General features: G+C 40.2%; 1 protein-coding gene across 2 annotated transcripts in view; it reads left to right on the top strand.

Annotated features, from left to right (window-relative positions):
- rxraa (retinoid X receptor, alpha a) overlaps positions 1–17,444 on the top strand; it is a 111,659-nt gene that overhangs the window by 30,046 nt on the left and 64,169 nt on the right. For both annotated transcript variants that reach the window (XM_040157329.1, XM_040157330.1), the window contains exon 2: positions 4,023–4,136. In XM_040157329.1, the coding sequence (XP_040013263.1) occupies positions 4,023–4,136 (114 nt within the window). The remainder of the gene's footprint in view (positions 1–4,022; positions 4,137–17,444) is intronic.

The raw sequence follows: 17,444 nt of genomic DNA, 5'->3' as shown, positions 1-17,444 counted from the left end.
AGGTGAATGGCATTCACAATGGTAACCATGGTGATTGATAGCTTCTCTGCTGGTCCCTCCCTCTGCTCACTCTACCAGGACCTTATCCCCTGGAGTCCCATGTGGGAAGGGCTTTTTTATTGCACCTGGGAGATGCATTAAGGGCCCAATGAACTTTGACCTTGGGCTTGAGCACCCTGGCAACACGGGACAAGAACAGTCGTTATCCTTTCAGATAGTTAGGCTGTAATCCCTTAAACTCTCATAAATGCTTGAATTTATTTCATTCTAAAGACTTTAGTTTGTGGGATCTTGTAAAGTCTGTAAGTGCTTTCCCTGATGTATCTGTGACAAATGAGAATTGTCCGTTAATGAAAATACTTCAGCTGTGCTCTTATCAATGTGTTTTCTTACAATGGAAAATTTACACACCTTTGTTTCATTAGAACCTTTTCATTAAGCCTTTCTTTTATTAGCCTTAAATCAATGAAAAAACCTTCTTTCATTAGCGGAACATCTCAAAAGCTTGCCTTCATTAGCACAAGGTTGTAAATGCTGGATGCGAATTCATTAGCAGCCTATCTTTAATGAGGAAACCCCCCAGCGTGTTTACATTGCTCTGATCCGCCATGATCGCTGGTAAGGATAATGCTGATTGGCTGTTAGTGGGCGGAAGGTTTGAGCTTGTACCCCCAAGATTGAATCATGCAATTATTGAAGCCAATGAAATCCTTGCTGCTTAGAAGTGAAGGCCAAGATCAAACATTTCTGTAATCAAGGTCCTGCTAAAGTATACTAGCCAAGACATAATGATGCAGAATGACAGAGACGATTTAATGTTGAGACATGTACCAACCTTACCACTCATGACAGCAGATCCTGAACCTGCACGTACACGTCCATGCTACCACCGCACTTTCATCATTTACTTCAAGGCCTGAAAAGTAAAGCCCTTCACTGAAAATGATTTATGATGCCAACAGGAAGACACGTACTGTATATGCCTCCCAAATCCATAGTTTTTATAATATCTGTACAGCTGTCAAGTAACTAAATGATTGATGATTTCTTTTTTGAAATTTGATTTCTTGGAAATGGTTGATTTTTGAACCTGAGGTGTTGTGAAAGACCTATAATTTATTGATGTGTATTTACATTGAGAATAACAAAGGATAAAGTTTATTTTTCTGAGACATTGAGATCAGGTTCAGGTTCAAACTAATTTGTTCCACTTTCTAGCTCTTTCTTCAAGCTTTAGTTGAAATTCCAAGTATGTGAACCCTTTACTTTAGCATTATTCTCTGTTGGGAACATTATCGCGGTCGATGGCTTGCAGTGTTGGGCTTTTTGGGGAGGGAGCTGCTGTCTGCTTAGTTTACTCCTGATTTTGGATAAGTCCAACTCAACTGGGAGCCTGGCCTCATATGTTAATGTCTTAATGTTTAGTGACATTGCTCAGAGCTCTATACCATGTGTCATTGTTTGCCCTTTGACCCCTTGGTCAACCAAGAATGTGCCGTGTTCTTAGAGAATGGATTCATTTGGCAGCAATGGTGAAAATGTGGCAGAATATAGTAAATTGAGCAGGACACTGTTGAAACAAAACTTTTCCCAGAGTGCATGCACCTCATCCATGAGTACTAATATAATTCTTTCTGCATTGAGATATTCAAGTATAAAGAATACTTTGGTAGAAAATAGTTCATAGTGAAATGAATCAAATCCTCTTTTTGCTATTGAGGCTTTTTGAATTTTAAATTATTCATGTTTTGAGGATAACAAACAGCCCGGAAGTATTCTGGTGCACAGATGATAAAAAGATAGAATAGTTGATTGATTTTGATGTCCTTTTGTTGGCTCACTTTGCCTCAAACTTGGAGAAGTAGACAAGATGTTTAATTTGTCTTTATATTGTAGTTTATAATAACATATGTATGATATTATATATCGGTAATTTTATCAACTTTGTTGCAGACATGAGGGTTAATTATGTGAATTGTTTCTTTATTTTTTGACTCTCTGTAGTGTAGTTTGAAATGTGCACACTACATAATGGATCTGGATTATATTCATTATTTGTTTGCACGACACAATTTCAAACAACTTGAGTTCTTGTGTTGGGGTGATGTCATGATGACGGATAACTCCAAATGTTTGACAAATCATACTGAATTGGTTTCAATGGATAGATGGCACCAAAGCTAAGAGGAAAAACATGTTGGTTTGTATTTTGGGGGGATGCAAATCCCATAAAATCGACAACCAAGTTATAGCTTATTGAGAACTTAATCACACAAACACAGTCTTGACTTGAATCCAGTCAGCCTTTAAGCTGTTATTATGTAGAATCACCAACATAAATTGTTTTTTTATTTAAACTGTTCCAGCATGCCTTTACTCTTAATGATAACCATAAAACTTCACAAAAGAGTCATTGCTCTTGTTTTGAGTTTACATTTTCCAACATTTGATAACAGCAAAAGCATTATTGTGCTTGAAAAACAATGAGATAAAAAGTATGAGAAGATACATGTTTACTTCTACTTTAATGAGACAGTCCAAATGCCCTCCTTGTCAGTTTTATTTAATTCATGATATTTGGGATGATCTCAGTCTATCTGTGTTTGCTCTTGCTGGTCTAGACTTGCTTTGCCTTGTCAGTCCCTGCTTCATCTGTAATACTAATCAAAGCTTTGAAGAACGCATCGGGCATGAACCCCCCACCCCCTTTTCCTCACACATCCACATTGCTGTGCACATGGCACACACTCACACTTACACACCCTTATAAGCAGAAAGTATCAGCGTCCCAGACAGCTTATCATGGGGAACTAATTCAGTATCCCTTTGCCTGTTTTAAATGTCATTCTCTGAGCTCATCTGGAGTGACATGTTTTTCATGGTGGAAATAAAGGCGCTTTATTGGACTCAGAACACAGTGACGGGGGGCTCCTTCTCCTGCTGCTTCTGATATTTGCTGGAAATCTAAAGGTCCTCATGAGGAATGAATAAAGTTTGGATTTGCAGAGACCTGCCGATGCCAATGAGATTCGCCTGAGCTACCCTGTCGATAAAGATGGAGTGAATCCTCTGCTGACTGAGGAAAGCAAAGTGCAGAAAGAAGTTTCCACTTTGGACTGGAAACTACTGTGTCAATCATGAAAAATGAAATGCCACCCTGCCACTTAAAGTCTGGTTAGGGTTAGTGGTTACTGAGTTTGGCACATTTCTGCAATTTAATGATCGATAAATGGTCCATTTGACTCCAACTTCCTGATGTTTCTACTTATTTTTTAAATTCAACACAAATTTTGAATATCAGGTTGCTGTAATTCAAGAAATATTTCCCAAAATTTTAGCTATTTTTGTCAGTCGAAGTTTATTTGTAGCTCTTCTTCTTTGCTGAATGATGTAAGTTACTGGTGAGTGCTTGTCTGGAGGGGGTATGGCCTACTCAGTTGCTTCATTGTGCCGGATAATGACTTCCCTATTGAAAATGACCTCTTTGACCCTAGAGACAGACAGTATGACGGCCTCGTCCTGCCCCTCGAGGCACTTAGGTCTAATCTGGCATTTTGCACACACAGATCTGCTAACCTCGGTCCCATGTCCGACCACTTTGTTTCTTCCTCCAGGCAAACCTCACTCAGTATTCTGCAGGTTCTGTCCACTTTCTGAGCCCTCACTGTGGGTATAGCCTCACAGCTGACATGAGCAGTGAGGTGGTGTGGTGCCACTGGTGAGTAGGTTATGGAGAGGGCCAGATGGCCACAGAGCTTTAAATGTGAGAGGTTGGCTGGGTTCGATGGTTGCACAATGCTGCAGGGAATATATATTTTTTAAACTATATTGCTTCTAAAGGCAATGTCTTAATTTTGGCATTTACCTTTTTCAGCTGGTGTCAGCCTCTGATAAACCGGTGTTGTATGCTCACAGGAGTCCTTTTTATCATCAACTGCCTAGAAGCCATTTTTTAATTTGTTTTATTTCTTCTTTACCTTTTTTTCTGTCTCCCTCATTTCTCTTCATCTCTTTCATCACAGGGTTCCTGAAGCCCCAGTGCTCGTTGGCTCCTCCCATGCAGCGAGGTCGCTCAGGCGAGGCTTGTTCCTGTTTCAGTGGCGTGTGTCCCCTCCATCAGCGTCGCCTATCCTCAGGTAACACCGACTGTGTTGTTACTACTTAAGTACTTGTTAGTTCTTGTGTAAAATGTAGGGGAATGCCTTTGTCTTCATTGAACTGCCAGATATGAAATGCATTTGGTATTATTTTGTATTCTTATCAAAATAGTGGGTGGATGCATTCAAGAATGGATCACCTTTGCAGGTTAAAAACAGCATTTTTAATAGAAAAATTAGTCATGAGGAGCTTGTTATTTTTAAAGTGCACACCGTGACCTGATGCACCTGATGAGACTCTCTAATCACCCAAAATAGCATCTCATCTCATTTAATTAAATCTGCTTTTGAGATATCAAAGGCAGATCAAAATGATATTTTTCAGAGACCAGTATGTAGTTATATAGTTGTAGTTTTATTAAGTGTAACTGAAATAATTATTATGTCTTACCATAATTTTTGCAGTCTGTGTTCAACAAAATTAACAATATTATCTTGAAAGGAAAAACGCTTTCTAAACATACAGAAATGCTTTTATTAAGATCTGATATGAGTGTCTATGATCATTTATTTTCACTGGTTTTGTCATAGAGTTTAAAGTATTGCCTGTTTCTGCTGCACAATATGCACATATGCACACACGATCGCCTCCAGTCAGAGGTGTGGCTGGGGGCCTTTTTCGAGGCAGCGTTCAGTCTGGTTTTAATGATTAATGGTGCCTTTGCATGTGGCGCCTCAGTGATTGACAAGTTAACAGAGGTGCTCTGAGATCAGCCCCTTCCTTCAAATACCTTAGACCTCTGCCACTGTCCACCATCACCACTATCATCACCGTCACCACCACAGGCAACCAGAGTCTGACTTCAGTGGACATTCTGAGCTGAACTGACTGGTATGTCGCTAATGACTAGGGGACCGACCTGTGCAGAACATGTGGTTAATGGTGATACATTTATCACTCTATCCCCAAGGCTCGGTCCCTCTGCAGTGTCAATGCCGTGAGCAGCTGAGCTGCCTGTCATGTGAGGAAGGCATGACTCGTATGGCAAGACAAAGTCACATAAACATATGAAAAGCTCCACCAGAGCAGCTTTGTGAATTTAAAGTTAGATGCTCTTTAATTATTATCCTTGAACTAACACTTCTCAGTACAAGGAAGAAGTACACAGGCTTATTATGTTATTTTGTTCTGAAAAACATTAAACATATAAATATAGAATATCTTCCCAAGTCTATGTTTTTCAGTCATTTATTGTTGGACTATACAAGCATTTCCTAATAGAAAGGGATTGCTTTTCCTCTTTGTCTTGTTTTGAATTTAGTTTAGTTTAGTTTAGTTTGAGTTTAGTTTCTTTGTTCTAGCACAACAAGTCAGTCAGACTCCTTTCTAGTTTGTTTGATTTAATTCATTACTATCCTACCCGATGTGCTCTTAGCTGCATTTGTGGGATTTTCTCTATATATCGGTTCAATGGATTTAAAAAACATGTAAGTGAATGTTAATAGATGTTCTGTTAAATCGGTCTTTTGGTGGTCATGAAATTTTGTAATCTGTTTTTTCGAACGAGGACGAATAAGGGAAATCACTTTAAACACGTTTAAATGTTCAACAAAAAGCACGGAAATACTTATTTTTAACCAAGGCTCTGTATCATAAGTTCTAGATAACAGAAAAAAAATTACAAAATCCTATCAGTCTATAGTACAATCTGAATTTGATAAGCAAAGATAGAATCCATGCATATTTATTTCAGGGCTGTATCAAAACTGCCTTGAGGTTGTTCCATATTTTAAATCATCATTATATCGGACAGTGATACAGTCCATTTTACCAATATGATAACACTGATCAAATCGATTACTGTACACATTTCCCTGGCTTGTTGTAGTTTTTTATTAAAGTTATGCCCTGAAGGATCAGATACACAGTCGTCCATAATAACCTTGAAAGAGGTCATTCTTTAGAGTTGCTATACATGTAAGTTTTTGCTATAGCTACATAGCCAATGTTAGAATTAACAGCTGTTACCAGTCAAGGAGAAATGTCATGTTAATTGTCAAACTTAATTTCTTTACACACCCAGAGCTGTTTCCAGCAGTGCAAAGCAACGCTAATGTTAACTCTTGTTTTGCTTTTATTTGTATCACTTCCATTCTTCTACTGAAGTTAGCATGCTAACCAGCTAGCTAGACCCATCTTGTTACACCATTTTGCCATAGTTTATCACTGTAGCTCCCAGTCTGCCCTCAGTCCAAAATGAGAGGATGAAGAAATAGCACTGCCCAGAGGGTGTATTCTAACTGTCAGGGTGTAGTCAAACCCCTGTCTTGCAAACACTATGTTGATGCTACTGTTGGCCTTGTAGCGATAGCAAAAACGTACATTTATGACCTCTTGAAAAAGGAACAGAAATGCAAATTGATAGTATACTGTATATCATATTTGATACTTGAGACTCATACAGTATCGTATGCAGTTTTTCTTAACATGGACTTAGTAGACCATCTTTTAACTGCAAAGTGACAAGTTCATAGCAGGACACTGAGCCTGAACCTGCAGCAGAGTTTTTTCTTAATATATTTTTATTCCCCTTAAAAGCAAATATAAAATGTAGATCCAAATACCTCACTTTCTCTTTGGAAGATCAGGGATTTTTTTATTGTCTCACTGGAGACAAGATGAGAACCCACTACTCACTCTTTAACAGGCAAATACTTTTTCATGGACAAGTTTAGGCATGATCGGTGAGGTGCACAGTTTTTCCACCAGCCTCACCCCCATCTTTCTGTATTTTACAGAACTATCTTGATTGATTGCAACATTTTTTTTACAGTCACAGCCTGCAAGTAAGGGTGGACATGTTTCTAGAACAATTAGGAACATCTGGATTAGAAGTGTAGTCTTTCTGAAGTAAAAAGAAGGAAAACAAAAAGGGAAAACAAAGGTTTTCCTTCTCTGTGTTGTGGCTATTTTAAGACCTGTAGCACACTAGGATATGAGTCACATTAGATTATTTTGTCTACCTTAGACTCAGGGGCAAATGAAGAGGAGAAGAGGAGTGAAAGTGGTGAAAAGTTGACTTTTACTATCTTTTTATGTTGCTTTGTCACTGCAGTAGATGTTAAACAAATTCAGTGGTGCTTCCTGAGCAGCCAAGAGCAGAGTGCACTGAAGTAAGTTAAATAACTGTAAGAAGCAGAGGGTGGACAGCCTGGAGTCTAAAGTTTATAGAGCCTGTAATAATCATGTGTCTAATTATGGAACGTGTTACTATAAATCCACCAATGTCCCCAGATTGTGTGATTGTCCTCCAATCTCGACGTTCCAGCTGCCCGACTATAGCCACAATGACAAGCTGCTGTTGGAGGTGCGAGGCGTTTAGCGGTGACCAAGCAGGAGGTTTCTGGGAAGGCTTGTGAGCCTCGCCCGGGGAACTGTATTCAGCAGCGATCTGCTGAACTCCAGGCTGCACACTGATGTGGCCAGGCTCTGGTTTCAGTGGTTTTACATTGTTTGGGCTTCTCAAAAACAAACTCTTACTGGAAAGGGACCGTGAGAAACGTAGTGTTCGGTACCTTGCTTTTCCGCAGGATTATTTCAAAAAAGCAATCATTTTGTGTTTTTTATTAGAAAAAGGAGTCATGATGGGAAAAACTTTTTTTTTCTTTTTTTGGAATTGTGGTGTATGAGGTGAGAGAGAGGGAAAGCGTAAAAGAGAGACGGTATTGAAAAAAAAGGGCTTTTTGAAAAGGCCCTCACAATGCAGGCCTTGTGCTGTGATTTGGTCTGTCCTCACCGAGCTGAGCAGAGGAATGGAAAAGATTATCCGCAGGAATGTCTGGGGTGCCCTCAAACGGAGCGGGCCGCGTGACTGGCCAATAGGAGCGAGGCCTGCAGAGCGGCGGGCTAATTTTTTCCTGATGAACTCAGCCGCCTGCTCCACAATGCAATCTGATTGCCAGGGCTAAACTCACATATGGTCCGTGTTTGGAGGGTCCAAATGACAGGACCAATTCTGCCTGGAGAGAAAAGGGGGTGGGGATGTTGGATGTAGATGATTATTACTGCCCCCCCCCCCTTTTTTTTTATTTTTTTTTTATTTCATTAGCTTTGGTTGTGGCTGACTGGTGCACCGGAAACATACCAACATGATCTCACTCTCCTGTCTTCAGTTTCTGAGATGCTGAGATTTACACACCAGGTGTATTGTTTGCTTTTGTTTCATCACTCTTTATTGGTGGTGTTTTGTTTAAATAAGTAGCAGCTATATTCAAAGCAAAGCCACATTAGTGTTCACTGCAGACCCACTTCGTTACAGTACCTCAGAATTATCTCACTGCCTCACGGATTAACTGCCAGTTAATTTGGAACCCATTTACTATTCAGAGTACTTGGAAAGAGGGATCCTTTGCCCCTCCACCTACAACCAGGCCAGAGTAAACTACAGGGAAATGCAAGTGACAGAGCTGTTCAAAGAATGTGTGTGTACGTGCCCATTGTTTTTCTGTGTAGTGCTTTTTTGCATCAGCATGGCAGTAAAAAGCCATGTGGTGGGGCTCTGGAGGGAAGCAGCATGTGTTTGTAGACCTTGTGGTCACACAGCAGGGTCTGAGACTAGAGGTTGGGGTTGGGGGGGACAAATGAGGCTAAAAAGAGGGCTTGAGGAGGTTTTGGTGAGTTAAAGTGGCACCCGGCTCCTCATATTTCCCATCGCAGGGTCCTGCAGAGGTGAGGAGGGTCACGGAGAGGGAGCTCGTTAGCCTCAGCCTGCTCCACACTCCCCACACTCCCAGTGCTCTAATTGGCAGGCCGGAGTCAGTGCTGTCCCTGGCTTCATCCTGCCAGGTCAGAAACCAGAGGGGCCAAAGGACGCCAAGTTGCAGATTATGGGTCCTGGCCACTATTCATCAGCACACACACACACACTACATGTTATCATTAATATACAAACTCTAACCATCATAACTCATCTCAAGCAGCAACCAGCTAGTATCTGTGTTTTTTTTTAATGGTAGAGGGTGTACTTGAGGACAGGGGGCTGGGGTTTGTCAAAACTGGGATAAGAACTGCCAAAATATTCAGTTAATTGGCTTTGAATTTTGAATTTATACTAAAGTTATCAGTTACTGTGAGATGTATTGGCTGTGGTTCCCAAGAACCATACTGGCTTCTTGTGCAGATCTTTAGAATGATTTTCAAGTCCCTGACATTTGCTTTTTTAAAATGAAAGGGATGGGAAGTAGAAATATTGTATAATCTAATGAAATTATATTATCAGGAGGAGATTTTAATCCCTGCCCTGGTCCCATATACATAAACATGGGAACAATGATAGCAGGCTAAAATCCAGCCTGATTAATATCTCTTCTTATTCTACTAAATCACATAATAGAGAGGCTCATGGTTAAAAAAAAAGCCATTTAATTGAAAACAGCTTTGCTGCAGTGTTTTATAAAACATCACATCTATTGTCTCTTGACATTGACAGCAAAGGATAATTAAAGAAAATGAAAAAGAAAAATATGGCTCTTCTCAAATTTTAAAATGGAGACAAATTCTCACAGATGTAAACATAACAAATTTAAAAGATATAACTTTTTAGTTTACATTTTAAAGCAATATATTTTATTTTATTGTTAGTTAATTTAATGCAGAACCAGTGAGATACTGCAAAATAACAAGTTTTATTAGTATTATATAATAAAAGTTCAGAATTAAACCTGCATTAATAGATTTTTTGGCCACTCACGGTCAGTGCAAAAAGCTGTAAAAAAAAAGCATCTGACATTAACACATTGTAAAGCTGATATTGCGAAACAGTTACTCATTCGTGCATCCTCCTTTACACATCCAGCAGACACAGACCAACCTTAGCGTTCATTTGGAGTCATGTTTCTGGCCACATCACAAAGACCAATAGTCACTCTCCTTGTAGCTCTGTTTTTTTTTTTTTTATTATTCCTACCAATATGTGAGGGAAATATCTGGCTCTTTAGCTGCTAGATGTTCTATATGTACACCAGCTATCCGCTAACGTTGACTGTCTGCCGTTTTGTGCTGAGAAGTTAGTGTACAATTGGTTTATTTATTTTTCTTAAAACAGCTCCCTGATGCGGCTGGAAACAAGGTTCATACGAGTGGAGAGAGTGACACTAAAGATAGCAGTGTGGCCAATGAGCTTAAAGATGCTAAAATGCTCTATTGATATGAGGGGAACTGCAGACCCTGGTGATAAGTCTATTTGGGTTTGTCACTACAAATGACACCTTTGTTAATATAAAAATATTGATTGGAACAGCTTTAAGAAGGACACTTTGATTGACATTTAAAACACAAGACTAATTTATATTTACAGTATATCTTGATTTGTCTAATAATGACTTTTTACCGCAAATAATGCCCTTTTCGTGTCCCTTTATATTGCTCAATAATAACCACTCTGCTATTCCTTTTATCTAAAGGGGATTCACTGAATACCCATTATACATGTCCATTATGTCTGTCAATGGGATTCCTCCAAGTTACATGGCCTCTGGTGGCCAGCTGCCACCAAAGCAGCAGCTAGGATGCATCTGCCGTGGTGGAGGTCTCTGTGCTGCACAGAGTGACAGCAGCCATCCACGGTGGGTCACTAGAAATCAGAGTGACTAAGCCTTTGATAACTCTCTGAGCATATAATCCCCCGAGCAGCACCATCAGAGTGAAATACTATCTCATTGTTACACTTCAAACCCAGTGGAGAGCGAGGCGAGCAGGCAGCCAGGGACACGGGACAGGCAGGAAGTGGTCGTATCCCTACTATCATGCAGTCATTGTCATCTGTACAGTGTAATTAAGGGTGGTAGTGTTGAGGGCTGAGAGTTCAACTTGAATTTTTAACCAAGCTCATATTCTCAAAGGCTATCATTATGAATTTAAATTTGGATCATGGTAGCAAGAAAAAAACAACATTTAAATTTAAATTATCAGGAGTACAGCATAATTTAATGGATAATACATTTTTTGAGGGGAATACAAATATATCCATTGTTTCTTTACACTTTAGAATCAGAGAGGACTCTTTGTATTATTCCAAGAAGAAAACAGTCATTTTTATTTTAAATTCATTTTTTGTTGCATCCTTAGTTATATATAGCTTGTAGATAATATATTCTCTCAGAGGCAGTTTTCACAGATGAGGGGAAATTTCATTCTGCCACAGATTGCAGCTCTCCTTGGAGTTGATCCTGACCCCATGAGTGAGGTTTACAGTACAGGCTTTGCATCTGGAAAGAAGAAAAAAAGAAACGCTGCATTTTTTATAATCATTAATTAAACATGAATAAGCAAGTTCTCATTCTTCAGGCCCCATGTTGCTTAACATAGAACAGCATGTTAATCACAGCAAATCACGTTGGGTGCCACTGAAATATATGGGCAAATTAACAAATGGCATGAATATGAATGAATATGTACTGTACATCTTAACCCAGATATCTCAGTCCTTATTCAATCTTTGCCATGGCAGGCTGATAGAAACATCAGAAATCAGAGGCTGCAGTGTCACTTCAGCTCTCCTGAGTACCATGTTTATATCAGCAAAGCTGACTAAGGGTTGAGAGACACTTGCCTCCTCTAGCCACAGATAAACATGGGAGAATTGGGATATGAAAGTATTGGATGTGTCACATTTGCAAAAGGACAGTTAGGCTGGCTCATAACACGCTGCACTGCCATGTGCAAACAAAGATTGGGAAATGTATTCTTTGTGTGCTGAAAAATACACCACAGGCAGGGATAAATTGTAAAAATACGATGGAGAAAAAAAAACCCATTTACTCAATAAAAAAAAAATGCAATATGTGTTGTCATAGATGTACATGTGAACAAGAGTGCAAGGCAAAATGTGATTTGGAGAAATGCCATCAAATAGGGGCCCTCTTTTGTTTTTCTTCTTTTCACTGGGATTATGGAGAATCCAAAAAGTTTGCGTTGAACATCTGGATAAGCTAACAGCAGAAGGGCCAGATATTTGGACAAGGCCAGACCAAAGGAATAGGCCAATTTCTGTGATTTATTTATTAAGTCTTATTTTCTCTCGGAACCATGCGTTTCCTGGTTGTTATGCTTTGCTTGCAACAGCCGAAGCTGCTTTGGTAACTATGAAGAACAACAACACAAGAATGCAGGAACATTTTTCTTGGCCTTAGAAACTTGAAGTGTCAATTTGCAATTTGAACATTGGGTCACACTGTTTAAATACATGGCAGGATCTACCGTAATGTTACGTCAAATTTCTACATGTCCATCTCAGTCAATTTCTTGTGTGTTCACAGGCCTTTGTGTTAAATAGGTAGTGCGGGAGCTCAGGTGTCCTTTTAGAATGGACTGGGAGCTTGTTTTTGTCAGGGGCGGTTCTGGCTTTTCCTCTTCTCACTACGGTCAGTTGCCTTTGTCCTTGTCGATAGGAATTTGAAGTGCAACGGCAGCTACAGATCATCAGGCTTTGCGTCTCCTCTTGCTCCTGGAGGAGGAGAAGAAGAGGAGAGAGAAAGAGCCAGACAGAGAGAGATGGGCTGAGGAGTTAGCAGAAGAGAGCGGGGGGGGCTGTCGGTATTTTGACGCTAAAGTGATTCGACATGCTTGGCATTATAGCCATCTTGGCAGTGGGAGGAGGGAGAGGCAGCGCAACCGAGCTCTTGCTCCGAATGTCATTGAAGCCGATCTCATGAAGTGGAAGGTCAGAATCGTAGCACCTGCCACCCCAGCTCTCGCATGCTCCGCCCTCGTGTTTCCGCAAAGGGCAAACCAGGAACTGAGGGGTGTAGGGTAGAGGACAAAGGGTCAGCAAGGTCTGCTGTGGATGTGTGAGTACGGTGGGGGAGGCAGGGTGGCAGAGCCCTGACCTCCTAATGTCACATGTCTCTGCTGCACAGCAACAAACCCACCCAAGTGCGCTAATGCAGGCCGGTACATGCTGGGATGTGAGAGGTGGAAGTGGAGGAGAAGCGTTTGCAACTCCCACGTGCTTTTTCTTCAGAGAGCCACATCTTGAGGTGCTTGGAGGAAGAGAGGGGGGAGTGATGGTAATGCAGCAGCTAATGGAAATATCTTGTCGGGACTTGGTGTTGGTCTGAGCAGCTGGCAGCCCTTGAGGAGCAGATGTGACTGCTGTGGCGACAAAAAAGCTTTAGCCCCTGTTTTACAAATGACAACAATTAAGAAGCAGGTCTCAAAGTCTAAAAAGTGAAGACCACAGAGGTTTTTTTTCAGTAGGACCAAAAAAATTGATAATTAAAGCCAGTTTATAAGTTTGCTAATTAGCTTAGGTCTTATTGTCAATGTTTTGGTCTTTATTTCTACCAGGTATGATAACATCATACTCACCAAAGTAATTGCTGAGATATCACATGGCAACATTGCTGCAACAAAGAGCAGTAAGTTGATCATCTTTACGTGTTGTAAACAAGGCTGCAGTTTAGCCAGATTATCAAAACCACTTTATTTGCAAAAACTGAATGTAAGCACACCCAAAATGATGGTAAAAACTGCAGTAAGTACAGTAAACTGTTAACTGTGACAAATGTTTATCGTTGTTTTTTCTTCAAAACAAATTGGGAGACCCATGGGGTTTGTTTAAACCCTGATCATCTTACTGTGCAACAAGTGACATGGTGAGTACAATATTATGATTATTAACGGAAATGATGGCAAAATATATGAGTATAGAAGTTATAAGAAACCGGAGTTATCCCTTAATCCAACTGTGCTGTTGCCCATCCTCCATTTGCTCCAGGCCCAAGGAGACCTGGGGCATTGGCGGGGGAACTGTTGCAGAAAGTTGACCTTTTGTGTCTGCCCATGCAGGCGGCTCAGTCAATGGGACTGTGTGATGGAGTAGACCCTATGTGAAAGAGCGCACCAAATGCCACAGGGGCATCATGTCCCCAGTCCATTACAGTCACTGACACATTGAGCTAATTGACTAACGTGGTGGTGCAGCAGTGGTGGCATGACTTTGAAATGAGGATGGGGAAAGTAATATCCAGAGACTGTGGTGGAGACAGTGAGAGATTACAGAGGAGGAGGGGAAAATTAAAAACTGGATGGCTCGGCATTGAAATATCTCTGGTTGTTATTTAACACAGGGTTTTGGCTGTGGGGTTCAATTAGCCAGACCTTTGACCTTATGATTTCCCGGTTCACAAACCTGTAAGGTAACTAGAAGCACAGCATGATCTGAAATAAAAAATATATAAACAACCACTTTATACATAAAATGCCTAACAGAGCAGGACCAAGCACTATGTGCTGACAGGTGGTATCTTCATTTTTGTTTTATTAAGAGTAGTGCTGAGGTGATTAACTGAGCAATTAAGTCATTTATTGAGCAAATGTGGCAGATATTCTCACATGTGACAATTTGCTGCTTTTATCACTGTAGCATTGTAAGTTGTGTTTTGGACTGTTGATAAAAAGAAGATAAAATTAGCTATTTGAAGAAGTCACAGAAATGTGACATACATTTTCCACAATTTTCTGACATTTTATAGACACCATGTCATGGGTGTGTTGTCCTTGTTTACACTCTCGCCTGCCTTACTTGCCTCCCCCTCAAGCTGCAGGAGGCTCACCCAGGAAGGAGTTAATCATTTACGTGACAGTTTTTCACTAAATATTATGAAACCATCTAGAGGACCTGGAACATTTAGTCCCTATCTGTTAATGCTCATCAAGTAAAGATCTCCTCTCCCATAGAGACAACAGTATCAGCACAAGAGCTTAATGCCAGAAAGAAAAGCTGCCACAGGCCTAATGCCTTTGCATTTGCTTTTTGCAGAAGCAATCTGTGTATAATTATGTTTGTGTGTCTGTGTTTATAGGTTGTTGTCTTTGTGCTCAAATGTGCAGGCATGCATACATTTGTCTACATATATTTACTGTATTTACAAGGCTGTGTGCTCTTCATCTCTCTGCCAGCTGTGCTTGACAGCGCTGTGTATTTAGCATGTAACACCCAGGCGAGTGATTAGGAAGCTGAGCCATCACATTGTTCAACTCCCCCAAAAATGACTTGTGTTTGGTTTCTGCGCTGTGATTTGTTTTTAACCCTCCTATGTAAAGCGTTTATTGATGTGTGATTTTATAGAACATCCATGTCAAAGGCAAAGCGAGTGGCAGCAGCTGCCTGTAACCCAAGCTGATAATGAGCATGTATTTGTGTTTATTTAACACCCTCCCTGCCATCTGTTCCATGTATTGTGATACACAGGCAGGGTACGTGTGTATGAGCCTGTTGATTACACAACAGCCGGGTTAGTTTTGTGGTGGCAACGTCTCACCCGACACCAAAGCGCCAGTTACATTATTCAGATTTTGCCCAGTGGCACGGCGCTCGAATTGAGGAAAGCATACAGACACTATCAAGTGTCAAATACACGTGTAAACAGAGAGATTGACACAGAAATGCTCCATACACTGTCATATTTTTTATTGATGTGCAAACAGATGCACATCAGCACAGCACTTTACAGAGACATGATTAACGTGAACTGAAGCAGGCGTATAGGAGGGTGTCTTTGGACATCATTATGCTTAATACAACAAGAGATGGCTGTGTTCTTCTGCCCTCCATCTGTCTACCAAAGGTCATAGGGCTTAAAAAGAGCATTTAGAGCTTATGGAAAAACAAACAAGTCTATTATCACTGATGGAACCATGGTTTTATGTGATAATTAAGCATTTGTTGATTTTACCTTTCGCTACTTGTCTGCATAATTATCATTTATGAACCCGAGACATTTAGTATGCGGGAGTGCAAAAATTAATGGCCAAGCACAGCAGGTCAGCTGCACAGTAGGTTACGTAATGATCGTAACCTGAAAAGTACCTTGTTCTCTGAGCAGCATACTAAAAACAGTATTTACAACACAGCTTTACAGCTTTTTGTTATCTAACTGCATAAGTTATCCCTTAAGTTGCTGATACTATCTGAAGAAGAGAGATGAGAAGTTGACTTTGGCCTGTTTTAATGGCTTGGGAAATATCTGATTGATGTTTTATCTCTCAGAATGTTACTTAATGTGTAACCACATCGTGGCGAGTACTGTTTGTATATCAGCAAAATTCAAAACAGATCTAGATTTTCATAAAACCTTACACCACCTGTGGATGTATAATCCTCTTATTTATAATGGTTATGTTCAAATCTCTGTAAATGCACATTTCAGCATTATATAGTGGTTACAGTAAGATATACTGTGTCTCATCTTTTTGTGTTTATAAGGGTTCCATATAGAATGAATAATTAATTAATAATAATTGATTAATTATCCTTAATAGGTTTATCTAGATGAAAATGCCATGAAAAATGACAAGTTTTAGTAGTAAATAAAGTGAATGAACGTCTGATAATATGATTGTGTATGTGCACAGAGATCAACAGATCCACTTAGTGCTCAATTTTCTTAAAGGCATACTCCAGCAATTTAGTATTTCACCTCCATATAGTTGGAGGACCAACAATAGACAGATTAAGAAAAGGAAAAAATACATTAATTAAAGAAGCAGAACCTGAGATGTCATGTTTGTCAGTCCCCCCCCCCACCTCTCTTTTTGGTTGGCTGGGACATCTTTCATCTTGCGGGCTGATTTTGTGTCTAATTGGTCAGCGGGGCCCCACAGGAGTGATGTGATCATCCATAACGGTTCCCATTCTGACTCTCGTGGAGGCTTGAATTCACATTTATGTCACTGGAGTACTTCATAAATATGAGTTATGTTAGTATCAACTTGAAGTCTTAATAACACTAAAAGCCCTTCTTGACATTAGCCTGGGTAGATTGATTTATGGTTTGGATTTACAGAATGATACCCGATATGTTAGATGGGATGATGAGCTGGACACTGGGCCCAAGTGACCACGTAACAGTTTCCCCAGTTTCTGTCCCATGTCAATCAGCCCTTTGACGTGCTGTTCAAATGAAGAAAAAAACAGCGTTCTTTGTCTACTCAGTCGAGGTCGCCTAGCCCCCTCAAGAAAGAAAGTCAATTTCATCAGAACAGTATTAGACATTACTCAGAACAATAACATTGCTGTCAGATGTGAAACACACTCCCATCAGTCAGAGTTTGACCGATGCGGTGACAGACACATCAGTGGTAACATGTCAGGACAAGCAGAACCACATGATGTCTACATGACTGTTCTCAAAGCTCCTTTGCAAGGAATTGTCCCTGATCAGACTGATGTGAAAGCAGGCCCATAAAACATTTCAGTACAAATGTACAGAATATCCAGTGGATTGAAGGTCTGGATGACATTAACAACAGCAGGGGAGTTTTCACAGACTGTTCCATAGCAAATA

This window comes from Xiphias gladius, chromosome 20 (genome assembly GCF_016859285.1).
Source record: "Xiphias gladius isolate SHS-SW01 ecotype Sanya breed wild chromosome 20, ASM1685928v1, whole genome shotgun sequence".
In the NCBI taxonomy this organism is placed as follows: domain Eukaryota; kingdom Metazoa; phylum Chordata; class Actinopteri; order Istiophoriformes; family Xiphiidae; genus Xiphias; species Xiphias gladius.
This window is presented reverse-complemented; position numbering and strand designations above follow the sequence as displayed.